This window comes from Equus quagga, chromosome 1, assembly GCF_021613505.1.
Source record: "Equus quagga isolate Etosha38 chromosome 1, UCLA_HA_Equagga_1.0, whole genome shotgun sequence".
Classification (NCBI taxonomy): Eukaryota; Metazoa; Chordata; class Mammalia; order Perissodactyla; family Equidae; genus Equus; species Equus quagga.
In genome coordinates this window covers 139,960,407-139,988,078 of record NC_060267.1, presented here as the reverse complement: position 1 = coordinate 139,988,078, position 27,672 = coordinate 139,960,407, and the positions used below count along the sequence as shown (strand labels likewise).

General features: G+C 46.7%; 1 protein-coding gene across 1 annotated transcript in view; it reads left to right on the top strand.

Annotated features, from left to right (window-relative positions):
* Window positions 1-27,672, top strand: part of LIMD1 (LIM domain containing 1) — a 66,074-nt gene that overhangs the window by 25,413 nt on the left and 12,989 nt on the right. Inside the window, exons 2-3 of the mRNA XM_046666356.1 lie at window positions 7,615-7,716; window positions 26,942-27,009. Of these exons, the coding sequence (XP_046522312.1) occupies window positions 7,615-7,716; window positions 26,942-27,009 (170 nt within the window). The remainder of the gene's footprint in view (window positions 1-7,614; window positions 7,717-26,941; window positions 27,010-27,672) is intronic.

Genomic DNA, 27,672 nt, shown 5'->3' with positions numbered 1-27,672 from the left:
CTAATAGATACAGCCAGGCCCGTGCCCTCAGCAAGCCTATTTGTTGCCGGACGAGAGGAGACGTATATGTCTAGCCCTACGTGGCAGAAAACCACGAGGCACAAAGAGCGGTGGTGAAGTGCTTGAATAGTCCTTGGTGGCTCTTGGCCTCCTGTCGTACATCTTTTAAAACAGGAAGCTATTGCTAGTCCTTGCCCTTTCCTGTGGGAATATTATGATTTTTAAAAGAATCCCGTGCAGCCACTTTGGAAGACAGTTTGGCAGTTTCTTACAAAACTAACCATGCTCTTACCATACGATCTGTAAAATGATGATAATAGCAAGCACGGTGCTTGGCACATATGATGCTTAATAATGCCCATTCTAAAGATAGCATATCAGGGACGAGATTTACCTCCTGCCTGAAACAACCAGAAAACCACAAACATACAAAAAACAAAAACCAGACAAAATATATGAACCAAAGGTTTTCAAGACACTGGGCGTCGGATGTCCAACAAAGGACGGTGATCCCTGAGAGACAGGAGGCACCCGAGGCGAGTGCTCTGATCGCCACAGCTTCCTGCCTTGGCACAGGGAGGGAGAAGTGAGGCAGAGCCCGGAGACTCCTTGAGTTGAAATGCAGTTGAGGGTACAGGGGCACTAAGGCAGCTGGAGTTTATAGGACTCAGCAAAATTTTTACAAAGCATGTATCTGATAAAGGACTCGTATCCCAAATATCTAAGAAATTCACATGACTCAACAAAAAGAAAAAAATGGGCAAAAGAACTGAATAGACACTTCACCAAAGAAGATGTAGGATGGTGAATAAGCGTGTGAAAAGTTGCTCAGGTACAACATCAGTAATCACTAGAAAAATGAAAATTAAAGCCACAGTGAGATACCACGATGGACCTATCAGAGTGGATAAAATTAAAAAGACTGTCATTCTAAGTGTTGGCAAGGATGTGGAGAAATTAGAATTCTAGTAAACTGCTGGTGGGGTTGTAAGATTTTATAATTTCTTTGGAAAACAGTTAAAGCTACACTTCCCAAAAGACGCAGCCATTCCACTCCTAGGTCTTTACCCGAGAGAAAAGGAAATATTTGTCTATACAAACACTTGTACACAAGAAGCTTTATTTGTAACAACCCCAAACTGGAAACAGTTTAGATATCCCTCAACAGGTGAGTGGATAAACAAACTATGGTCCTACCACACAATGGAATACTACTCAGCAATGAAAAGGAATGAATGCTTCGTATGTGCAACAGCATGGATGAATCTCAAAATGATGATGCTGAGTAAAAGAAACCAGACAGAACAGAGTACATACTTTAGAGCACATTTATACTGCCTCTAGAAAATTCAAACTAATCTGTGATGACAGAAAGCAGATCAGTGGTTGACTGGCGAAGGGAGAAGGAAGGAAGGGAGGAGTTAGAAAAGGCGTCAGAACGTGTGCAATCTTTGGGGATGATGGAGGAGTTCCCTATCTTGATTGTGGTAGTGACTTCACAGGTGCATAAAAAGGTCAGAACTTATCAATTGTATGAATATATGCAGTTTACTGTATGTCATTTATACTTCATCAAAGCTGTTTAAAAATGTCATTCTCACTAGAGTTTGGAGACTGGGTTAATGGGCAGTTAGTGCGGGGGAAAGTGCATATCCGTTCTCTTCTAAAAGTTTAGTTCCTTATTTTCCTCGCTTTCCCCCTGGTTTCTGAGCTTGGATTATTGTAGCAATGTGTGATGACATTTCTTATGGTGCTCTGTTGGGCATTTCTTTAAAATCCTGTGGCTGCGGGGCCACGTGAAAGCGGAGTGTGGCTCGTGGCCTTTCTTCTTGTTAAGCCCTGTCTCAGAAGAACTCACTTCTCTTTCTTCCCTGTACGACCACTGCTCACACGCACAACACTTCTGACACTGGACGTGTGGATTTTCTCCACACTGACCAATTCTCCGACACCGGTTGGGTGTCCTGTGATCCAATTCAATTCTGACATTAATTGGAGCACAGACCGCACAGGTTAAGCGCTCAGTCCCGTAACACTGTCTCCTCCCACTTCAGATGCCAGCCGCAAGTCCAGGTTGTCACCTGTGCGTCTGACCAACTGGCTGTAAACCACGGTTCCCATGACCCTCTCCTTGGGTTTGGTAATTTGCTTTAATGGCTCACAGAACTCAGGGAAACATATATGTTTTGCAGCTTATTATATAGGATATAGTAAAGGATATGGATGAACAGCCGGATGAGGAGATACATAGGCCGAGGTCCAGAGGGTCTTGAGCACAGAAGCTTCTGTCCCCATGGAGTTGGGGTGCGCCACCCTCGTGGCACGTGGATGTGTTCACCCTCCTGGAAGCTCTGTGAACCCCGTAATTGGGGACTTTTATGGAGGTTTCATCACGTAGGCATGATCGATTATTAACTCATTTCCCAGCCTTTCTCTCGTCCAGGGGATGGAGGTGGGACTGGAAGTTCCAAGCTTGTAATCATGGCCTGGTCTTTCTAGTGAAAGACCAAGAGGTGCCTCATTAGAACAAAAGACACTCCTATCACCCAGGAAGTTCCAAGGGATTTAGGACCCCAGTCAGGCGCTGGAGTCAAAGACCAGCTATTAGCAGGGACTGGGGCAGAGGCCAGTATATACATTTCTCGTTACTTCACAGGCCTGAGCCTCCCCCCAGCCCTGGCCACTCAGTGGATTTACAGTGCGGGGCTCCGGGTGAGATTGGGCAGCTCACCTAGCAGTGGTGGCCGATTCCGGTTTCCTGGCTCCTTGGGTGACCGTTCCCTGAGGGCAGGGCCAGAGTGTGGTCACCTTGCTCACCATCCTATTGCTAGTGTCTGGAGAGAGCCTGGCTCCGACTGACTGAGAGGGAAGCATCTGTGGGGTGAATGCTTCAGCTGCAGTGGCCCTGCCAGAAGGGCAGGAGGAACTGAGGGTCCACGTTGGGGAAGGCCTTGTGGTTGAGGTCCCAGGCGGAAAGACGACCTGTGTGTGTGGGATAGGGCAGAGTGAGAGGCGGGCCGGGGCGTTCTGTAGGATATCTGGGGCAGGGCTGGTCTGGGTCTGACTCCCTGAATAGGTAGTATATTGAGGAGTGAGGAAGGAGCCCCTCCTCTTTCGGTGTGTGGCAGGAATAGCCACAGCTGCCAACCAGACAGGGATAACGGGACCTTTGAGTTAGAACCTGAGCTCAGATTCTATCTTTCAAACCTACCAGCAACGTGACCTTGAGCAGGTTACAGCATTTTTCTAGAACTTGGGTTGAGAAAGGGGATGGCAGCGGCTCCTTCACTGGCTGAAAACTCCCAGCCCAGGGTCTGGTAGGTACATTATTTCCTAGAATATGAAACTTACTTTGTTTTTTTCTTGCTAAAGGAAGACTAGATCTGTTTCCTGTCCATGGAGTACCTTTCTGTCCATTTACCACAAGCCACAAGGATGAAATATTTTCCTGCCTACTTGGGGGATCTTCCTCACTTTGTACCTACCAGTTCAGAACTCAAGTGGCTTCCTTGCTTGCTTTGTATCTGTGCTAATGGTCGGAGTGGTGAGAGGATGTCAGCAGCTGAAGAACTGGAGCTGCAGGAATAAGAGAGTGAGTGGGAGGTGAAGGCAGTAGGTCACAGCCTCAGATAAGAGGACACCAGGAGAGTATCACTTTGCTGGGCGCAGGGAGCAGGGGAAGGCCTGACCTTGAGAGAGAAAGTCGCAGGAAGCCCAGGGAGGCCAGCGCAGTGTCAGCGTCCACTGGAAGACGCTTTCCGTCCTGCCGTTTGCTGTACGAGCAGGAGTGGGAGAGGTTGTCTAATTTATTCCCCAAACAAGATGAGTCCCGCTGACGATGAGATTGATCCCGGCTTTCCTCTTGGGCGAGCCATCCCGAAGGCTGGCCCTGGCTCTGCGTTCACCCCGTGGACGGTGGAAGGGCTGCCACGCTGTTGGGTCTCACCACCCCTCTGCTCTCTGCAGCTAACGTTTCTGCGGTGAGTTAAGTGAAGAGGCCACAACGATTAACAGGGAAGAAGTGATGCTGCCTTTGGGGTGGGTTTGTTCCGAGTTCGTGAGCAGAGTGGTGTTTGTGTTGCTTTGATATTCTGTCCGGGTCTGCTTTGGTTGTGGCATGAGAACTCGGTCTTTGTGGCTGTTGTAAAGATCTAGAGTTGGGTCAACCAGGGGACTTGGGATGGGGAGTCTGGAAGTGGGCCTTGGAATCACCAAATAGCATCATTAATACCTTGCCCTTGCTTGATATTTGACATTTTCTAGATGGTGTTCCTCATCATCACATTTGAATGATGCCATTTGAATTCTGCTCAGCAGATGTCCGTGTAGTCCATTTCTCTGTTTCTGTATATGTTTGTTGAGGGCAGACTAAGTGCGCTTTGTCAGTGGCTGGGGGTGTTCAGGGATGAATAAGACTCTGAACTTCTGTAAAAGGCTATAGGGAGGACGGACATGTGTCCCCCAGGTACAGTGGGGTGAGTATCAGGGAAGAGGGGAAGAGGAGAGGGCTGTGCGTGGAGCTACATAGGAAGTGATTCAACCGAACAGTTCTCCGTTGAACACTTGCTGAGGCCATAGTGAAGATGGGGCCCTCTGCGGGCACTCCCAGCTCACGAGGAGAGGCAGACAGTGCCAGGTATCCAGTAACCTGCCACAGCACAGTAGGTGCCGTGTCCAGTGGTGAATGTGCCAACGCCATCGCTTCCACATCCACATGCTCCCAAATGCTGGACACCCCAGAGGGCCCCCAGCCTGGCCTGCTCCAGTGGCCAGTCCTCTGGCTCCCAGTAGCAGCCGTCAGCACCACTGGCTTCTAGAGTGATGAGCCTGCTGAAGTGAGCCTTGAAGAGAAGTGGTCATGGTAGAACCTGCCATTTTCACGCTTCCCTGCTAGCTGGGCACAGCTCTGGGCCTGCCAACAAGGGAACGCAGTTGGCCCAGAACTGATGTATTTCCTCACTTAAGAGCAGCCTAAGTTGTATGTGAAATAATCAGACAAAAGGAAATGCTGATGCCTCTGAATTCATTGGCATTTCAATTTCATAGTGAGGGGAGCACCCTATTAACTTTGCTGCTTGCTAGGTGCAGAAATACCAACTGTTCAGGAGTCTCTCCTACACACACACACGCATGCATGGATACATACGAGGAAGTTCATGGCCATTAAAGAGAAGATGGACCGGAAGGGCATTGGGAAACTTACTGAGCTGTTGGAAATATTCTGTGTCTTGATCTGGGTTTGTGTTACATCGGCCATTTGTCAGACTCACTGGATGGTAGACTTATAATTTGTGCATTTCACTGTTTATGAATTTTATCTTAAAAAGACTAAGCAAATAATGAACTCTTAGGGGTGAAATGGACTGCCATCTGCACCTTACTTTGAAATGCATCAAAAATAAGATGGATTGTTGGTTGATTGAGGGACGGACAGCGAAATGTTAACAGTTGTAGAATTGGAATGCTGGGCATATGGGTGTTCCATGTATGATCTTTCAACTTTTCTGCATGTTTGAAAATTTTCATAATAAAATGTTGAAACAGAAGAACTACAAGTAACCACTGCTTGTGTTCTCTAGAGCTTTCATAAACAAATTCCCCCAACAGCCAGTTTTCTTGTCTGACACCATACTCTTCCTACAGGTGGCCTCACCTGCTTCCTAAGGGAGTGTGGGTGAAGCAGCTTGAGGGCCTTTGACCTAGCATGTCCTCTGGGAACCCACTGTGGCTGGTTGTGGCTGGTGTGGGTGCATTTCATGAAGGATGTGTCAGCTTGGGCTTCCTTTGAAGGTGATGCAGTTTATCCACTTGAAATGATAGGAACTCTGAAACACAGGGCTTTCCGCCCTGTGAGCAGAAGGCTGGGGATTTGTAATCTGAGAACAGCCTGTCAGATGGGAACCAGAGTTAGGAAAGGATGCTGTGCCCCTGCTGACCAACGACTCGAGCTGGTTACCCTGCTAGATGCTGGGGCAGCTCTTTATATATATTTAAATTTTTTAAAAATCAATTATATATATAAATAAAATTGAGTTTTCAAAAATTTCAACGTTATACAATGCATTTAAACATATTCAAATACTTTTTTGAGACCAGACTTTTTTCAGACATAAAGTAATGCCTGCTCTTGTAAGATTTTTTATTTAATCCAGAAAGTGCAAAGAAGTAAAACCAGCCATAATTTTACAACCTAAAGAAACCGCTCTTTACATTTTGGTGTGTTTCCTTCCTGAATCTTTTTTTAATCTTATGCCTTATGTACTTAATTGCCATGTTCTCATTTGACTATCCCGGGAGAATTCTTTGAAAGGGAGACTCCAAGGCCTCCTTTATGTGGACCAGCCCAGAGCCTGGGTTATTGCAGTGGAGATTCTGGGTGGGTCTAGACAGAGAGACGTCTGGCTTCTGCGCAGGGTGAGATCCTGGGAGGCCTGGGACTTCTTAGAGAGCTCATTTTATGTTGAAGCCACTTCTTGCTGAGTGCAGTTACATTATTATCATCCTTATTTACATCCCTGTTTATTGAGATGAAGGGCCCTGGCTAAGCATGCTTCACGTGCTCTCTCACAGTAACCCTTAAGGGGGCTGCCATTATCATTTTATAAATAACAACCAGGCTTCAGAGAGTTCAAATAACCTGCCCCAGTCACATAGCTAGCAAATTGTGGAGTTATAGTTCAAGACCAGGTCTTCCGATGGGCACTCTGTAGATGAGGCGGATGAACTCTTCAGAACTTTTTGGTTTACAAGCAGCCTTTTTTACTGCTGCTCCTGGGAACATGCAGGGCAGGGGCATCTAACCTCTTCTTCCTAGTTAAGAAGCTGATGCACAGAGAACTTACCAGGTTAACGCAAACCACATGAGAAGTGAGTGGTTGGGAGGCTCAAGCTTAGAACCTGGCTCTTTATCTTCTGGTTCATCATGTTGCCTCCAGAGCCAGAGGGTCGGAGAGGGGAGGGAGTCGTGGTGGAGACGGTCCAGAGGAAGGCCTGGAGGACGTGAAGGGATGGGAGGGTGGGCGTAGGGTGGCAGGGAGGGGAGCCCAGGAGCAAAGGCTAAGAGCTGAGATTGAGGGGTTGTTTGGAGGTGAGGGGTTAGGGCACGGGGGCAAGGAAGAGCACTGACTTCGCAGTCTGATAGACCTGGAGCCTGATACTTTTTGTAAAAAGTGAGGATAGTAAATCCTAGTTGGTGGTTCCCACTGAGAATTAAAGGAAATAATTTAGTTGAAATTGCCTGACCTGCATGCTTCGCATATTGTAATCATGATGCAGATTTTTGGACATTGTCTTTTAAACATTGGGAGCCTTTGAAAGTTTTGGGCAGGGGAGTAGGTTGACACAGTGGAGGTATCTGGACACTAATGCCAGTGTGGAGGGCAGTGTGGGGCGGGAGAGTGGGGGCCCGAAGTGGAGCATGGGGCTGGATTCCTGCAGTTGAAAGGCTGCTAGCGGGAGAGCGTGGGAGAGAAAGGCATTTCCAAGGAGTAATCCATGGGATTTGGTGATGGCTGGTTGTGGGGAGGGATGGGTATCTCGCTTTGTTCGTTGGCTTTTTTATGACTCAGTTTCCACTGTTCCCTCCTGACTCACTGGTTTGTTCTTCCCTTGCAGGAGCCTGTGTGAAATGCAGCAAAGGGGTGTTTGGGGCCGGTCAGGCCTGCCAGGCCATGGGGAACCTCTACCACGACGCGTGCTTCACCTGTGCGGCCTGCAGTAAGTGTGTGTGTGTTGGGGTGTGGGGTAAGGATCATGGGGACCGAGAAGGGGAGGCTAGGGAAGAGCATCTTTCCTGGAGACGCTTGGCCCTCGGCCCTCCGTGGTTCCACAGGAAGGCAGGCCAGTGTCCTTTAGAGCGCCTGACACAAGGCTTATCAGGGTAAGGGGACTTACACAGAGCACCAGGGATTGCCTGGGGCAGACTTCGGTGATAAGTTGAGTGTGTTCAAAGTGGTCCCATCAGGTTTGTAGTACTATCGGAGGTGTCAGAAGAGCTGGAGGGGAAGTGCTGGGACTCACCATCATCTGTGCTGTTGTCAATTATCTCCCCACTATGGGACCAGCCAGCCTTTTAAGAGGTGATTAATCAGTTACCCCCAGAGTGAGGTGGGGCCCCTTTATAACTCTTTGACCCCAATCTTTGATTTGGAGGCTGCTCTATGAGTGTGAAGTGTCTTTGCGTGAATGCCTGTGTGCGTGCACACACTACACAAGTGTCAATGCCTCTTAGCACACACACCTGTGGGCATCTTTCTACTCCAGTACACGCATTACGACTAAAGCAGCAAATTAGGAGACCAAGTCTGTGCTCAACTCAGCAAACTGCTTGTGGAATTGATGGAACCACAACGAAGATTCTAACACATTGTAGGATGTTTGCCAAGTCTGACCAAGTCGTGAATTGTGCTTGTTTTATGGTCTCTATCAAAGATTAAATTTGAAGAGCATTTTTGGAAAATGTCTCTCTGATGTTCTCCAGTTCTATACTGAGGCTAGCAGCTGTCAGTTAAAAGGAAACATTACAACAAAGCCACAGAGCGTCAGGGACCAAGAGGTCTTCCTTATCATTTGGTTGGGTGGTTGTCAAGCCAGGCTGCTCATTAGAAACACTTGGGGAGATCTCAAAAGCCAGTAATGCCCCAGCCCCACCCCAACCAGCAGATTCAGAAGCTAGGAGTGGAATTTCTAGAGTAGGGCAAGTGTACTGTTTAAAGCGCCTCAGGTAACGCCCAGGTGTGGTCAGGGCTGAGCAGCCTGGCTTGGTGCCAGGCTCATTTTAGACGCTGCAGAGAAGGGAAGGGGAGAGACTTGCTCTCAGCTGGCTTGTGGCTCAGCCCGAGGTCCTCTTGATTCCCAGGCTCAAGTGGATCAGGTGGGCGCGGACCTGCCTCCTAACCTGCCATGCCTTGATGGTCCAGGCCTGTGCCCGGCTGCAATCCTCCCTGCAGTTACCTGTAAAGCACCCACCTGAGAGTTTACAGTTTCTGTGTTGATCAGTACTCACCTTTGCAGGGAAAAATTGTGAAAGATTTTGAAATGGATCAAAAAGTCTACTGAGTGTCCTCAATGGAAATGTAGGCGTTGTCTGGTTATCGATTCTCTGGGTCCCTGGGCCAGTCCTTACCTTTGAGCTGTGTAACCCTCTGTCAGTTGTAGAATCCTGATGGAACGCATGTGATTCTTGTCCTTTGCATGCAGACTGTATCTGGGGGTGATGCAGTTGATTGCTGTCCGGTGGAGATGGACCACTCTTGGTTTTGCATCTATTAAGCAGGTTTATTTCAGCATTTCTGACGGCCTATATATGTATGATTTTTTGCAGTCTCCCAGTTGTAACATCTTATTGGACCCTCATTAATTACTGAGTTAAATAAATCTTTGTGTTTTATCTGTACAAGAGTTGTGATCATACTTTCTTTTAAAACTTATCTTTGACTTTTGGCTCCTGCAACTGTTTCTCAATATTTGCTTTACTTTCCAGGAAAAAAGAAAATCTTAAGTAGAAGTTGTTTTTCATTTCAGGCAATTACCATTTGAACTAAATTATTGGAGGAAAAAAACCCTATAGATGAGTCTGCTGGTTCCCCCTGTGGCTGTATAACTCTCTCAATGCCTTAATGGGTTCCGTTTATCTTCAAATGATGACAAGCACAAACACTTAAGGAAGACAGAGCTGGTTTGGGTTTTTGCTTGGTCTGGCATTTAAGGCCCTTGTGGTCTGGTCTCTGTCTTATTGCTTCCTATTAACTTATCAGTTAGACTGAATTTCTCTTTTCCACTTCGTGTCTCTGATCACACACGCTCCCTAGAATCGCAAATCTCCTCTCCTCACTCACTTCATACGTTTAAATTCTGTCCAACTCACACTTTAGGACCCAGCTCACACTCTCCTTGTCCTGGAAGCCTTCCCCGTTGCCCTAGCAGGAGGAACCTTTTCTCCTGAACTTGTATGCCCTGCTTTCTTGTTGCTGCGTTCATGTGGACTGAACCACACTCTCCGACTCCAGTGCCGGTACACCAGGCCCTAGAACAGAGCTGTGCAGGCACAAGGACAGGACCCATGAGTGCAGTGGCATTCCTGTTTGCTGCAGGGCTCCCACACATTCTGTTGTGTGTAAATAGCTTCCTCCCCACTCTGGGGGAGCAGCTGGAAACCTAGGCGTGTGTCTGAGCAGCTTCTGTTGGACACTAGAAGTAAATTGCTTTTGTTCCGTTAACTTATTGCTGCCTGTAACTGCTTTCAGCAGAAGGGGGCACCGGCTGCTCCACATCCTGGCTCTGCAGGTTCTCACGTGTGTCTCTGTGAGCCGTGGAGACGGCACAGCTGCGGCTGGGCTCATTCAGTCCATATCCTCCTTCGTGGGTGCCAGAGAAAATGGGAGCCCAGATCAGGGAAGAGAATTTCTCAAGATTAGAAACCTAGCAATGGAGCTGGCACAGGAATCCAAGGTTTTTGAATCTGGATTAGTTTTGCACGTCCCTGTTTTTCTGGTTGGTTAAAGTGTGTGTGTGTGAGTGTGTTTTCCCTTTTCCTATTTCATTTATGAAAGTAATCTAGCTTAAAACACCATGGAGAGAGAGATGCTTCTGTAGGCACACACACATATGCATATGCATACACTCACTTCTTGGATTTTATTGATGCTTTATTAACACATAACGTTGGGATCTTGTCAAGCTCACACATAAGACAAGACCGAGGCCTAACTGATTTGACTGGTAAAGATAGATGAGCCACTTTTAGGTTCAGTTTATTACTTTCATAGACAGCAAAAAGGACATGCTAAAGGTGCCAGTTCCCTGGGTCCTTGTCCCACGTAGCAGAAAGGACGACCCTGAAACAAAGGTCCTGATGACTGCCATGCAAGTTGTGGGATGCTGAGCAGCCAATCCCAGGTGCAGCTCTATTCTGGGGCGTGGGGCAGAGAGCCCACACCGCATCAGAGATGAGCGACTGTCTTGTGTTGTGGCAGGTGTCCAGGGGAGCTGGGGAGGCGAGTGGGAAATGCTCTTGGAGCCTCTCATTCTCCTGTGTTCCTGGGAGGATCACAAGGTGTTCCGCCCACTCAGACAAACTTCTGCCCCCATGGATGGTGTGAGTTCTCCAGGGTGCCCTGGTGGGTTCCACTTCACAGACGCATGGGATTCCCCACTGGCTGACAAGAAGCAGCAATGTTCAGCTCATTTTTATTTATTTATTTTTTAATCTTTTTTTTTTTTTGCTTTGTCTCCCCAAACCCCCCCTGTACATAGTTGTATATCTTAGTTGCAGGTCCTTCTAGTTGTGGGATGTGGGATGCCGCCTCAACGTGGCCTGATGAGCGGTGCCATGTCCGCGCCCAGGATCTGAACTCTGGGCCGCCGTAGCAGAGCGCACGAACTTAACCACTCAGCCACGGAGCCGGCCCCCAGCTCATTTTTAGTTGTGAGAACAACACGACAATCACAAAGAATTTTAAAGGCAGAAATCTGTCATGTTACTCTAGCACAGGTATTTTGCTAGCACGGTTTCCCTTCTAGGTTTTCTCCAAAGTTATACATACTTTTTAGAGTTGTGATCATAGCTATAAACAATGTTGTATCTTTTCTGATTTAACCTGTCAGGAATTCATCCACGTCCTGCAGTCTTTGTAATAATCATTTTCACAGTTACTTAGTGATCGTCTGAGTTGTGTCATAGTTTCATGGCATTTAGCTCGTTTTGGGTTTCCCAGTTATTACACAGAGCCCCAGCGAATGTCTTTGTGCTTGCGTCTTTTTTTCCCTCTGCTGAATTGTTTCCTTGGTGTTGGTTCCCAGAAGTACGCCTTCAGCGTGCGGCGTGTGGGTGTTTACGTGGTTTATTAAAGTTCCCTCCTTTCAGGCAGCGAGTGTGTTGGGTTGCCATGGAGATGTGTTCTCTGGGTCTCCTTTCTCCCCCTGCAGGCTCTGCCCACCCGAGGTGGCCGTGCCTCCCATTGGACACTCTCAAGAAGCCATTGGCACACCGTAGAGTGGGAGGGAGGGTCAATGGAGAGGGCAGGCATGACATTGGCCACTGGCCACAAACACTATGTCAAGTGGCCTGTCTGAGGAGAAGCTGGCGCCCATCTGTGACTTGAGAGAGGCAGAATGAAAAGGAAGAAAAAGTGTGCTGGGCTTGTGGGGTCAAGTGGAGTTCTCCTTGGCATCTTCCAGAATAGACCATGAGGGAGAAAGAAGGCAAGGCTCTGTGTCCTCACTCCAGGCAGTTTCAGGTCCAGAAAGTAAGATTTTGTTCATTTTGTAAAGACGAAACAAATTCTGTCCTGGAGTGAAACCCGTTTGCCATGTTCTTGGCTTCTGTTATTTTTCAGCTGTGTGAGTTGGGAAGTGATAGGTTAGCTGAGGGGATTCCCTGTGCTCTCCTCTCTGGGGGCCCGTAGGCCATGGGGGTGCCCAGGTCCTGGGGGCGGGGGTCGGGAGGCAGCCAGTCTGAGGCCAATGGGGAGAGTGTGCAGTGCAGGCCTGAGCTCAGAGGAAGGCACTGAGGGCCAGGTGGGGTCCACTCGGGACAGAGCTGGGATGTGCAAGTCAGAACAGGTGACTTGAGTGTTGTTGTCACCTAGTGCTTGTGTTCCTGGGTGGGGATGCGAAACCTTAGGGAAGAAAACACAGCAAAACTAAGAATATACACCTTTGCTCATCGCACCTTCCGAAACCCAAACATCCGTGCCTCTTCAAGATTGCGTTTTATAGTGAACTCTCACACGTGTAGACCCAGCCAGGGGGAAGTCTGTCTGAGTTAGTGAGAAGCTTCCATAGAGAACACTAAAAAAAAGTGCCATTTCATTAATTCAGGTAAATAAAACAGCCACAACCAAGTCCAGTGTTGTGGAACAGAGGATCTTAATGAATAGATCAGGGACCGGAGATTCACTGACCAGTAGTTTCACGTCTGAAGTACAGGAGGGTTCTGGTCAGCTCTTCTGTTTTTCTCACCAAGTCTAAGCACTGCCTCTGGAAGCTGGGTCACCCTTTTCACTGACGTTGTAAACTGCCTCGCCAGCCCAGCCTTTGAAAACGCTCCGATGCTGAAATAGTTGAGCCTGAGCTAGGGAGGTCTTCCTTTAATCCACAACAGGCCTGCTTCCTTAAAGCAGTCCTCGCAACATTCGTAAGTCATTTGTAGGTGAACCTTCCAGCTTACTGTCGGCCACCCCTCACCTCCACCCCCGGTGGCTCACTGGGTTCTCCTGGCATCGCTACCACCTTCATTTTACAGAGCAGACAGTGGCTTGGAGAGTGTTGTTTGTCTGTGGGTGGTCGTTGTGGTTAAGTAGAGCTGTCAGTGCTTGAACCCAGGACCGTGGGGACCCACAGGCCTTGCTGTCAGCCACTACATTAAATTACGTTTGCTTAGAATGTGCTAAAGAAAGGAAGCTGCTCTGTTCGTGGATCTCGGCCGCTGCCTTGGGGCTGGGTGATAACAAAGGTTGGGTTTTCGGATCCTCTCGAGTTGTGAGGCCTGTGCTTGGAATAGGGGAGGCGGGACTCAGTAGCGGGACGCACCCACAGGAGAGAAGTGGATCCAGAACTTGGATTAGAGATCTGTTCCTTCCTAAGGCCTTTGATCCCTGAATTTCTGAGCCGTTGATTGTCCCAGTATTACTTGTCATCTTCAGCATTTGTGTTTGAGTTGAATGAGTCAGCTGGATCTAAGGAAAAAGCTGAAGATCAAGAATGTGAGAAAGGAAGAGTGGGCAGATAGAAAGGAGATCAGTGGGTGAGAGAGAAATCCGGAAACAACCAAAATACATGAGCCAGGCAAAGGGCTGTGTGGGTTGGAAGAGAGCAGAGGGGCGACTTGTACTTGGTGTGTGATCAAAGGGACTGTGTCCATCTCTAGCAAACCCAGTTCTGCTGGGTGCACCGGAATTTGGACCCGACTTGGTTTCCCAGATCCGACTTTGTTGATCCTATCAGAGGCCATGAAGTCCCTGACTGTGGGAGAAGGTCAGACTCTTCGTGCCTGTGACATTGATAGAGTCTGGGATTTTTGAGCTCTAGTGTAGAGGGTAACTCCAGTGTAACCTATACCATTAATTGCCACATCTACATTCCAAGAACCTGAGATTGTACATGCGTAAAAGTTTGGGTGGAAATCTGCTCCCTTTTCCCTCAGTAATCCCAGACCAAGGTGAGAGATTTGGTGGTACCCAGTGTGTTATCTGTCTCCTCAATTCTAAGAGGAGAATGGAGAGTGCTCTGATACGCCAGGGGGCACGACACCCTAATTAGCTTGAAGATGTACCGTGTGCCTCATCTCAGAGCCAGAGTCCTGGATTTAGGGAGTAGGATCTTACATGGGGGTCTGAACTTTATTCTGGCATCATAGACACTGCCTGGGTCTCCTTGGCACTCTTGTCTTGGCTAAGAGCATCTCTTCTTTTCTCTCTAAATGTTTGTCCCCAACTCTGGCCCTGTGATGGTTAATCGCATGTGTCAACTTGACTAGGCCATGGGTGCCCAGATGTTTGGTCAAACATTATTCTGGGTGTGTCTGCAAGGGTGTTTCTAGATGGGAGTAGCAGTTCGTGGACTGAGTAAAGCAGATTCCTCTCCCTAGTGTGGGTGGTCCTCACTCAATCAGTTGAAGGCCTGAGTAGAACAAAAAAGCTGACTGTCTGGGATGTAAAGGAATTTCCTCCTGCCTGACTACCTTCGCAGGGACATCATTGTTTTCCTGCCTTTAGACTGAAACTGTACCATCAGCTCTTCCTGGGTCCCCAGGTTGCAGACTGCACCTCTTGGGACTTGTCAGCCTCCATAGTCACGTGAGCCAATTCCTTATACTAAGTCTCCCTTTTTCTGTACACACACACCCCCTGTCGGTTCTGTTCCCTTGTGAGACCCCTGACTGATACTGGCTCTTTCATCTTCCTTCTCTTTCCTTTCCCTCCTTACTTCTTCTCTCTTGTCTCCCCTCACTGACAATTTCTATTGCACCCGCCATTTCCATTGGTGCTTCTTTGCCTCTGACACAGGTTGTAATACGAGCCACTGTTTGTGGAGTATTTGCTCTGTCCTCACGCCCCCTCATTTACCTCCCAACCACCCTCATTTACACAAGAGGAAGTGTGGTCTCAGAGTGGTCACACAGCTGGTGCGTGATGGGGGCTGGGGTCCTAACTCAGGAGCATGTGGCTCCGTGGTGTATGTTCTTGCCCCTGCATCTGTAGTCCTCTCCCTTTACTGTGCATCATGCACGGTCATGAGGTGCCCGTTACGATGCAGACCCGTGGCTCCACCTGTGCGTGATTCCTGAAATCTGTGGAGCCAAGGCCCAGGCATGCGCCTGCACGAGGAGTATCCAGGGGCCCTGATGCAGCCAGCTGGGAACTTGTCTGTGGCCCTGCAGCTGGCCGCGCCACCCACCCCTCTTTACCTCTGTTTGGCCTCCAGCTCTCCGGATGCTTTCCTGAACTCTCGAGTCTCACAGACCAGTATGGCAACCACGGCCATGTGTGACTTTTGGGCACTTGAAAGGTTGCTAGTGTGACTGAGGAATTGAAACTATTATTTTATTTTAATTAAAGTTTAAAATTAAATAGCCACATATGGCTAGTGGCTGCTATATTGGACAGTACGGGTAAAGTGTCTAGTTCCTAAACCAGAGTTCACTTATTCATAAGAAATGATCAGTGAAGTTTATTATTTTTAGTACCTTATACGTCACAAAGGTAATATACTCACATTAATTGACCCTAAATGAAGGATTTGTTTTTGGTCTCTCACTTTTATTCCATTACTCTAGTCAATTATCTTTTAAAGAGATTTAATTAATAAAAAAAATTGTATTTATCCATGCAGTTACTATTTCCGATCCTCTTCATTCCTTTGTTTAGATCCAGATTTTCACCTGATACTATTTGCATTCTGCTTAAAGGACTTCCTTAAATTTTTTTTTTTGTAGTGCACATCTGCTGGTGATGAATTCTTTTGGCTTTTTGTATGTCTGAATTCATCTTTATTTCACTTTTGGTTTTAAAGGATATTTTTTGCTGGGTTATAGAATTCTAGGTTGATAGTTTTTTCTTTCACTTCTTTAAAGATGTTGTTCCATTGTTTTCTATCAGAAGTCCGATGTCATCTTTATCTTTGTTTCTCTGTCCACAATATCTTTTTTCTGTGGCTGGTTTTAAGACTTTCTCTTTATCGCTGATTTTGGGAAATTTGATTATGATGTCCCTTGGTGTACTTTTCGTGTTTCTTGTGCTTGGGGTTTGTTGAGCTGCTTAGATCTTTGAGTTTATAGTCTTCATCAAATCTGGAATGGGTTTGGCCGTTATTTCTTCAAATTTTTCTCCCTCTCCTTCAAAGCCTCTAGTCACTCCTTTATTAACCATCTTGAAATTGCCCCACAACTCAGTTATGCTGTTTTCATCTTTCAGATTCTTTCCCTCTCTGTTTCATTTTGGATAGTTTCTATTGCTCTGCCTTTAAATTCACCAATCTTTCCTCCTGCGATGTGTCATCTAATCCCGTCCAATGGATTTGTCCTCTCAGATATTTTAATTTTCATTCCTAGCAGTTCAGTTTGGGCCTTTTAAAATATATTGCATGTTGCTGTTTAACTTTTTGGACATATGGAATAGTAACAATAACCTGTAACGTCCTTCCCTACTGATTCTATTATCTGTCAGATCTGGGTTCATTTCCGTAGACTGACTATTCTGCCTGTTATGGTTCGTGTTTGCCTGCCTCTTTGCGTGCCTGGTAATCTTTGACTGAATGCTGCACATTGAGAATTTTACCTTGTTGAGTCCTGGATGTTTTTGTGTTCTTTTAAATCTTCTTGAGCTTTGTTCTGGAATGCAGATAAGTTATTTGAAAACAATGTTCCTTTCTAGTCTGGCTTTTATGATTTGTTTGGTGAGTTTGATGCAGAGCTCAGTCTAGGGCAAATTATTCTGCACCCCCAGGGCAAGACCTTCCTGAGTGTTTAACTCAGGACCCCAAGGACTGTGACTTTTCCCAGTCAGGCTGGCGGGAATAGGCACTGTCTCTGCCCTTGTGAACACAAGCGCTGTTCTCTCTCACCCCTGGCCGTGGGTAGTTGCTTCACACGCCTGTGCTGATCCCTGCTCTGCTGCGTACTCAGCAGAGACCCACTGCAGATCTGCAGGATTTTTTTTTCCCTGTGTGGCGTTCTCTTTTCTGATCCAGATGATAATGGTCTGGAGTAGTGGGAAAGGAAAATGAAAAGAGAATGGATTTGTAAAACTGTAGGAAAAAGAAGACTTGGGGGTGGCCAGTGAGAAGTGAATGGGCGTGTGGCGCAGTGCTGCTCAGAGTGTGGTCCTCGCAAGGAGAGGAGCACGGAAACTGAGAACGTTTAGAAGCTTTTATAACAATTCAACTGAGTCATTTGGGGCTTGGATTTTATGTTTCATTTTTCCACATTATTGTTCTTTACAGGAAAATAAGTCTGACAGATGGAAATTAAAGACAAAAACCCCACAAACCTGGCCCGTTACCACTGGTAAACTGAGAGGGCAGGAGTGACCTGGAGGGTTTGGACAGAGAGGGAGATGTAGCTGGATGTGGCTTTGGGCTCAGGTAGGTTTCACTTGAGGAGACAGAGGGTCCTTGAATCCTGGCCACAGTAACTTACGCCACATACTTAGGATGAGCCCTCCATGTGCTGGTTCCCCACCAAGATCCCAAGTTTTGTCCTCTCCACCTCAGCCTCCAGCAGGGAACCCAGGGGCTTGGGTAACCAGCCAGCCTCTCATTTCTGGGAAGTGGCAAAGGCAAGGAGCCCACCCTGGGCGTTTCCCTCTCTCCTCTTCTGCCTCGGTTCCTCAGCCCGTGGCGGCTGGATGAGCCTGTGGAATCAAGGTTGATCTCTTTCATTTGAGCTGAACCAATTTGGTTGGTTTCCTTCTGTTGCTTTGTTATTAGCAATACCTTTTAAGAGTTAACCTATTCTGGAAAAAGCTGTTTGAAGAAGTAGATAAGGTAGAACCTTGTGCAATGATGCAGATGTTCCACAGCTGCCCTGGCCACAAGTGGTCCTCAGGGACTTGAAATGTACTTGTTCAAGTACTTGAACTGAATTTTTGTTACTTTATTTTAATCAATTCAAGTTTACGTATGAATAGCCACGTATGGCCAGTAGCCACTGTGGACACTCAGGCAGGAGTTACCAATTGGGGTGTTATAATAAAAACACAATCTGAACAATTGCTCGTTCTTACTTTTCTCAGAGACTCTGCTCATTGTCAGGAAAACCTTGCATTTTTACTTTTTAGGGAGGTATTTCGGAAACTGAAATCTGTGGTAAAGTCTTACAGCTAAGGGCCCTTTACTTTTCCAGAATAGGTAAGTTGTTTCTCTTTCTAGAGGCAGGGAGAATGGGGAGATTTGCAAGTTTAGTGTTATTTGTCACATTCAGGGGCTGACCTCTCTTTGTGACACGCTCAACTGCTGTTTCCTTACCGGCTATACTGGCTTCAGCCGTATTTTTCTCTTTTCAACTGAAGGTGCCCCAAAGGCAAATATAAAATATTCATTCACTGCAGCTATGGGAAGAGGCTTTTTGGAGTGGATTCTTGATGAGTCTGTGTATTTATTAATCAATCTTTTATAAGCTATTGTGATCAGAAAAGAAAGAGCAGTTCAACTACTATATTCTAAAGTTCTGGAAGATCCATTTGGTATATTTTTAGTGTGCATATCACTAGCTGTTTCTGGTGCAGGGAATTCCTCTGCGGGAAGCAGTATGATTCTGCCACTAGAATTGTAAAGATGTAGTGGTGACGCGCTTTCCCCTCAGCAGCTCTCTGTTGGATGCTGACTGTTCACGGGTGGTGTAGGTCTTAGCACTTCTGTTTTGACCAAGATGAATCTCGTCAGGGGGAAGTGCTGGTGCAGAGGCAAGCCTGAGGCACAGCCTCACCCAGTGGTTCTCAGGGTGTGGTCCCTGCAACCAGCACAGTCAGCGTCAGCTGAGAACTTATTAGAAAGGCAAATTCTCAGGCTCTTCCCAGACATACTAAATCAGAATCTGAGGATGGGGCCCGGCAATCTGTGTTTTAACAAACCTGCCAGATGGTTCTGAAACGTGCTACAGTTTGAGAACCGCTGGTGTAATGTTTTGGTGTTCGCCCCTTGACCATTCCATCTTGTTTTCTGTCTACATGAGCTCTGGCACAGCACAGCTGGCTCCAAGTATGTGCCACCATCGGGAGTGAGTGAGGACAGTGAAATTCGTCCCCACTCAAGGGAATAGTGTGGGGAAGAGGTTTGATTGGGAAGGCCAAGAAATCCACCTCCTTCCCCAGTCTGAGAGAGAGTCCTTTTGGGACAAAGTGATGGTGTAGTGTGGTGGGGAGAGTGTTGACTTTGCACCAGCGAGACCTGGTGCAACTCTTCTGCCAATTAGTTTTAGCCACATGGGCAATTTTGCCTGATCTCTTTAGCTTTTGTTTCTCTATCTGAAAAATGAAGATTCAGTAAAACTCTATAATGTGATAAGTGGAGTTAAACTGCCCAAAATGCGAGGTAACATTATTGCGGGATTAATGAAATGACCCGAGCTGACCTCCTCTGCTAGCCAGCCTGGAGTTCTCAGAGGGCCGCGTGCTGTTCCGACCTGTCCTGGTCCTGGCTGTGGTTTGGCGCCACCTAGTGGCGCTTGGCTGCTCTGGCTTCGATGTCAAGGAGGAGGGTTCTGGGTCCTGCGCTTGATTGGAATTTGCAGGACAGCGGCAGGCAGTGATTCCAGGAATTTCCAGGTTAGTTGGTGTCTGTTTCGGTGGCCGGATGTGGAGTGATCCAGCCTGGAGAGTACTTTCTCTGCCTCTCTGCTTCTCAAGGCGAGGTTGCTTGCCGTTTCTGCCTGGCCTCGCCTCCCTCAGAGTGCCTGCGCTGGAGATGGGCGTTACTCACAAATCAAGTTATATCCACGTGGGCGCCATTATCAGGGACTTTTGCAGAATTGTCTAGATGGTTAAGGATATACGATGTAGGTACAGTGCCCAAGACACAGAAAACACTTTAAAACATGGAAATTCCCTTTTCTGTTCCCTGGGAGGGAGAGAGAAACAGGATTCCATGAGCATTCAGAGGTGCGGGCGGGCTCATGGCAGAATGCAACGAGCCTTCACTTCAGAGCAGACACCCCTGGGTTCCCAGCCTGCCCACTTACTGCCTGGGCAAGCCTCTTGGAGCCTCAAAATTTATGAAATGGAGATGATAATGTTTAACCTCTAAGTATTGTGTTTTTATGGAGAGAGAAGGAAACCGAAAGAGTTGGGAGCCCCCCCAGGTGTCATTCCTAGTGATTTCCAAGAGCAGTCAATTCCCGCGTCCTTGCACTGCTCCACGGTGTTGGCCTGCGATGGGTTTATTTCTGCCTGTTTCTTGGGCGAACGCTTTCCACGCTCGCTGAGCCTAGAGCAGGTGATGGGGAGTGAGTTTTGGACGTCTCTTGAAGAAGCATGTGGCAGCGCAGGGGCAGGAAGGGGGGCTAATGATGCAATAACAGGGGTGTTTTTTGAACATCTTTAAAACCTTTTTAATACATGAAAATTCTAAATACAGTACTTGAAACTTAAAAGGCAGTCTACACATGTTAGTTTTTTTCTCTCACTCTGACAAAACACAAACTAATAGATTTGGATGTGAGATCCAGTTTGAAAACTCAGGTGGTCTTGTAAAACTTTAGTGAAAACTGGAGTTTGAGGCCTTCAGACCAGACTAAGGCCTCACCTTCTCAGGGCTGCGGGAGAGTCCTCAATTTTTTTTTTTTTTTTTGAATAAAGGAAATGCAGATGCAGCCTCTGAGCCCCTCCCCTGGCCTCTGGGGTCTGGACATGGGGCTCCTCAGCTCTCGGAGCTCCTGGCAGCAAGAGGATTTGTCTGGCCAGCTGGGCAGTTTTTCAAATGATGATCAAAGTAACACCTACCCCTTATTAAAAGTTTGGGGATGGATTGTAATTAGTCTTTAGGTAGTGAACACAATGTAATCAACACAGACATCGAAATATAATGATGTACACCTGAAATTTATATAATGTTATAAACCAGTGTTACTGCGATATAAATAAATAAAGTTTGGGGACGTGTAGGAAGGTATAAAAAAGCAAGCAACTAGTGAACGAGGCCCCCCCACCCCCCCCCCCCTCCCCCCCAATCATGCAGCTACGGTGTCTCTCTACTCAGAGGCACTGTCACTCTTGGCCAGATTTCCTTTCCAGTCCTTTTTCTTTGAATTCCTTCTTTGTGTAGTTGAGATACACAATTTTTAGATCTTACTTTTTAACTTTTCACATTATTACATAAAGATTTTCTTTTAAAAATTAAAAAGAAAGTATTATTTTTCAGATTATAAATATATAATTCTAGGAATTAGAATTCCCCATGGCACAGCGGTTAAGTTCGCACGTTCTGCTTCTCGGTGGCTTGGGGTTTGCCATTTTGGATCCCGGGTGCGGACATGGCATCGCTTGGCAAGCCATGCTGTGGTAGGCGTCCCACATATAAAGTGGAGGAAGATGGGCACGGATGTTAGCTCAGGGCCAGTCTTCCTCAGCAAAAAGAGGAGGATTGGCAGCAGTTAGTTCAGGGCTAATCTTCCTCAAAAAAAAAAAAAAGAAATGTGTGAAGCAAAAGGCGACATTTCTCTCTAACACCATCTTCCAGTGTACCTTGTACTAGAAAAAATTTTTTAAGTATTGAAATGTATAAAGTACTAAGTGAAATTTTGCTTTAATACAACCTGTCAGTGCTATATAATACTAGATAAATTGAAAAAAGAAATTTATAAAATAGAAAGTGAAATTTCCGTGTAATAGTATCTACCAGTGCTACCACTGTTAGTTTTAGTGTGCAGTCTTCTAGGTTTTTTTTCATGTCAGTGGTGTGTGTGTCTATGTGTATAAGTTGCTGAAATGGAATTGTGCTATAAATAGTTATCTAGCTTGCTTTTTTCACTTACTAATGTATTTTGAATATCCTTCGATAGTATAAACATTTTCCAATATCACTAAAACGCTTGCATGGCATTTTAAATGGCTCCATAATATTTCATCATTGAGATGTACTGTGTTTATGTGACCATTTCTCTGAGGCTGTCAGTTTGGGTCTGAGTAAACATTTATTCGCATTTCTTATTCTTTCCCTCAGCTAAGTCTCAGACAACCCCGGTAAATCAGAGAGAAACATTTTCAAGTTTCCTCTCTAGGGAGAGTTTATCATTTTGCACTCTTGTCAGTAGCTTACAGAATTATGCAGTGACAGCAATCACAAACGAATGTGATCATTTAAAAAATCTTGGTTGATATCTTAAGTGAAAAACTCTTGCTTTATTTGTGTTTGTTGGAATACTAACAGTTCAATGCGTTGGCATGTTTAGTGATCTTCCTCTATGATTTTTGGAACAGAGATGAGAACAAAAAATTAATTCCCACTCAGATTCCTTAGAACTCCCTGGACCCCATTCCAGGATCCAGAGCTAGGCGTTCCCCACGCATGGGGTCAGAAGCTTCATCTCTCTCTAGGAAGTCCTGTGCTGGGTCGAGACGGCCTCCTTGCTCCCTCTAGTGGCCTCGTCAGCAGCTGCAGCCTCGCCTCCTTTCCTCTCATCAGAGCCCGGTTCACCCCTGTGGGAAATCCCAGAAGGGAACCGCAAAGGGAGCTCCACAGACAGGGCTGGACCTGGGCTTCATTTGCGGTCAGACTATGTGGGGATTGCTTCCCTTTATGGCTGGGCAGCTCCTGCTAGGGTGGGCTGTCTGTGTCCTTGTCACCTTGGCTGCTGGGGAGGGACTGGAGGTGGCAGATCAGCTCTCACCCTGGTGCGTGGTGGGGACAGCAGGTGGCAAGGATGCTCAGTTGGTTCTCCTCCTCCTTTCTAAACCTTTGAGTCCTCTGGAATCTTTTTATAGAGGGGAAAGTTAGAAGTAAAGTAATTAAAATTAACTTCCGTGCTGCCAGGGGGTTCTGTTAGTGAACCCTAAAATCATGCAGCTGTAGGCACTCATTCTTGTTACCGTAGTGTAGCAGAATCAGGAAATGCTTGTCAAGATTCTAGAATGGGACCCTTCTAGAAGAGAGGGTAACTAACTTTGAAGGAGGGATGGGAGAGAAGGTTTGGAGAGCTAAAGACTTGTTGCCTTCTAGCATACTTTAATACTCCCTCTCTCCTTAAAATTTGTTTCAGGCTATAAAAATAATATAGTCATTGTAGGAAAAAAACTAATCAAAAATCATCAATTTCCTACATTCAGTCTTTTTTGTGGCTGCATAATAGTACATATGCCATAACTTATTTGGTAAGAATTAGACCTTTGGTTGATGCTTATTTTTTGTAAGGTATTATAAATGACGCTGAGATGAAAATCCTTCCAACAGTCTGACTCTGATTATTTCCCTAGGATAAATTTCTGCAGTGGGATTTTGGGTTAAAGTAATCTGAACTTTCTAAATTCTGTTGATTTTTTTTTTTTTCTTAAAGATTGGCACCTGGACTAACAACTGTTGCCAATCCTTTTTTTTTTTTCTGCTTTATCACCCCAACCCCCACCCCGTACACAGTTGTATATCTTAGTTGCAGGTCGTTCTAGTTGTGGGATATGGGACACAGCCTCAACGTGGCCTGATGAACGGTGCCATGTCCGCGCCCAGGATCCAAACCCTGGGCCGCCGCAGTGGAGCACGCGAACTTAACTACTTGGCCACGGAGCCGGGCCCGAAATTCTGTTGATATTTAATATCAAGTTTTCTCTTAAAAGCTTGTTTTAGTGTCTACTGTCCCTGCAGGGTGGAGCGTGTCTGTCTGTCGGTGTTGTTACTGAGTGCTATTCCTTCTGCCCTTTGCCAGTTGGATAGACAAAGCATGGTATGTTCTTTTAATTTGCAATGTGAAAAAAAATCATGAGAGAGGCCGGCCCCATGGCTGAGTGGTTAAGTTCACGCTCTGCTTTGGTGGCCCAGGGTATCACCGGTTCGAATCCTGGGCATGGACCTAGCACAGCTCATCAAGCCATGCTGAGATGGCGTCCCACAGAGCACAACCAGAAGGACCTACAACTACAATGTACAACTATGTACTGGGGGGCTTTCGGGAGAAGAAGAAGAAGGAAAAAAACCAATTGGCAACAGATATTAGCTTAGGTGCCAATCTTAAAAAAAAAAAACAACAAAACTACAAGAAACTACTTAGGAAATAATCCTTATTTACCTGCCACCCAGAATGCACAAACATTTATATGTTGTCATTTTGGTTTATTTTTAATAAGGGAAGTAGACTATTACAGATAAATTGGAGTCATCTTGGTTCCCCTGCTTGTGTCATTTTCCCCCTTCCCAGGGCAGCTGCTCTCATGAATTGAGTGTCTGGATCCTTCCAGTCCCAGCTTTTATACTACTACCGCATATACAAGTATCAATAAACAGTAAATAGTACTAGTTTGTGTGTGTGTATGTGTGCTTGCTTTAACTTACATATGTACTCTCTCTCATATTAATGCATCCTTGAGCTATTTTCCTTATTTGCACGAGTATGTTTAGTTCGGTTCATAATATGTTCAGATCTAGTTCATTCATTTTGGTTGCTGTATAGTATCACATCTATTAAGTATAGTCCACATTCTTCCTCAGTGTACTGATCAATTTTTTTCTATTGGTGAAGATTGCAGATGCGTCTAGGTTTCTAGGTTCATTTCAGTGCTGCAGGGAGCATCTGTATGTGCACCTCCCTCTGTGCGTTGGGAGGTCTCTTCTCAAGGGGCATCTCTGGGAGTGCGTTGTGAGTAATGTGAATTTTCAGCTTTATGGGCTCTTGAAAAATTCTTCCCAAAGTGGTCGTGCCAATCGACAGTCCCACCAGCAGTGTGAAAGGGTTCCTCTTGTCCCACACCTGCACCAGGACACGGGTTGGGTGTCAGGCTCCATGAGTTTTGCCCATCTGGGAATGAGATAGCATCTCATTGTGGTTTTAATTTGCAGATCTGGATTGCTGGTGGGATTGAACATCTTTTTGAATGGTTATTGCCTAGAGTTTAACAGGTTTTCTCTTCTCTGCACCTTCCCTTCCTATTCTTGGCTCATTTTTTCCCCTGGATTACTTGTCTTTTTCCTACAATTGTTGGTGTTCTTTGTATGTTTTAGATACTGGTACCTTGTTTTATGTGTTGTAGCCATCTTCTGATCCCTGGTTCACCTTTCCTTTTATTTCTTCAACTTAGCATTCATGTCCCCCATTTAGACCATTGCCAAGCCCTCCTAGTATGAAGCCGAGTTGAAATTGCAGTTACATCCTCAAGGAATGTAACATATACTCAGAGTATTAAAAAGTTCTGTAGGAACCAATCCGAGGGCTGGGGAGACATTGCGATGACAGCGAATCTGGCAGCAACTAACACCACACAAAGAAGGGTCTGACCAGGCCAGGAGGGGGGCCTTGCTGATGGGTGGGGCACAGAGGCAGGACAGTGGTGGTCAGCCCCTCCTTTCCACACCTCAGCCTCCATGTCTGCAGCCCATGGCCAGAGGTGCACTCCTCTCTGCTCCTCCCCGTGTTCTCCCCACGTGGCCTCACGTCCGCCGGCCTCTGACCCTCCTTCCTCCTTGCTGTTGAGCAGTTTGGCTTTTCAACGATTTTGTCTTTTAAACTTTGTGTTTGTTATTTTATGTTGTACAGAAGTTTAGATTTTTGATGTCCTAGTTACGTCTTTACCATTATAAGATGTGCTTTTGATGTCTTACCTAAGAAATCCTTTTCCATGCCAATGTCAAAGACAGCTGTGTGTATTTTCTTATAATAGCGTTTGTTTTTCACGCTGGGGTCTTTAATCCATCTGGAGGTTTTTGCTTTTTGAAGTTAAATTTACTTCCCCTTTTGTGGCTTTTCCTCTGCATCAATGCTTTCAGATCCCTTTCTGAGCTCCAACACATCTGCATCGCCAGTTTCTTCTCCGTCGCCCTGTGCTCTTTGCCTGCTTTGGGAAGTCACAGGCTGAGGGCACGCAGTGTTTGCTGAGGGGGTTTCTGTGTGTCTTGTGCACTGTTAATGTTTGCGATGTTGGTGATTTTGGTTTCCTGTGGACCCTAGCCCCAAGGGGTTTGATTCCACTAGTGTTTAGAATTCATTCAGTTTTCGAAACTCCCACGGAGTCTGTCACATATGTTTTGTGCCTGGCCCTGCAAATGCTCTCAGATCTGGGAAGCGCTGAGTCTCCGGGGTCTGTGGTAATGATGCTCCCGCTTACCTTAAACACATGGCCCCACTGTGTTTTGTCATAAGAGATCAAAGCAGTTGACAAAGTATGTTATTCTTGTCAGTGTCCTACCTCTATGGAAACTAAAGTTACGTCTTGAAGGAGGCAGAGTGTTTTGAATTTTTTTCTTTCCTGCCCATCCCATTTAGATCAAGGGAAAACAGGAAAAATCATCTTTCCAACAATGTATGTTTTCAGTAGTTTAGATGAAAAAAGACATGAAAATGAGGAAAATAAGAGTTGACCAGCTTATAGGATTTTTCTGATAGGTTGTCACCAGTGTCCTTGGGTGAACATTTCAAAGGTGATGGTCTTAAATGGCTGTGGGAAACAGCAGCTTCACCAGAGACTGTTGCCCGGTACCCCCACTTGTGTGTGCCCCTGCCGTCCTGTCACCACATGTCTCGCTGGCTTCTTTCTCAGCAGAGAGGAAGCGCGAGAAGTGGATGCAGGATGATTCCCAGGTCAGCCCTGGGTCTTCCTGCCAAGGAGCACCCACCAGAGCACCCTGTGTTTTGCCTTCTGCCCGCCCATTGCCAAGGGCCACAGTGGCTGCAGTAACCAGAAATGGTTATCGACAGCTGGCATTTTCTGCATGTTTATTTCTGCTTTAAAAGATTTTTCCTTTCTTTTCTCCCTCTCTTCACTGCATATTAACATTTTCTTTCTACCCTGCCCTTGTGTTTCCTCCTTAGGCCGGAAGCTGAGAGGAAAAGCCTTTTATTTTGTCAATGGCAAAGTGTTCTGTGAGGAAGACTTCCTGGTGAGTTTGTCACCCAAGGGTCCCCCGCCCCGTCCTGACCAAAGTCAGTGGGGAGCATGTGGAGGGTCCGGGCTGGGCAGAAGGGCTGGGTTCTCCCCATGATGCCCAGCGCCGTTGGAAAGCTGCACTGATGGAGAAAGAGGTCTGACTTCCCTTCTGTAGATGGCTGGGGTGGCCCATGTTCCCGAGGCAAATGACAAACTGCAGAGCTCTGTGCTTTGAAGGGACTTTGGGGTCGCTTGGCCTGTCCTCTTGTTGTTTTGCCCATTTCTGCCTACTCCACATCCCTGAACCTCTGCACTGGGATGGGGCCCTCCTCTTCTCATCCCGCCTGCTCTCCATGTGACTGCAGCCTCTCCACATGTCGAAAGTCCATCCGTGTGCCACTGACCCCCAGATCTGAGCTCCGGCCCCAGCAATACCCCTGAGGCCAGCTGCTGACATCTCACTGCCCACTGGACAGTCCCCTGGGCTGTCCCTTCACACTTCACTTGTCTGAAGCTGAAACATCACCTTGCCTGGCTCCTTATCTCTGAGAACAGTCTCCCAGGGTCGTCCTCGACCCCTCCTCCTTCTCGTCTCTCCCAGAATGAGGCTAACATTGAGCCCTGTGCCACTGTGTCCTCCCTGGGCCTGCTTAGCTCACAGCCACCGTGGCTCAGC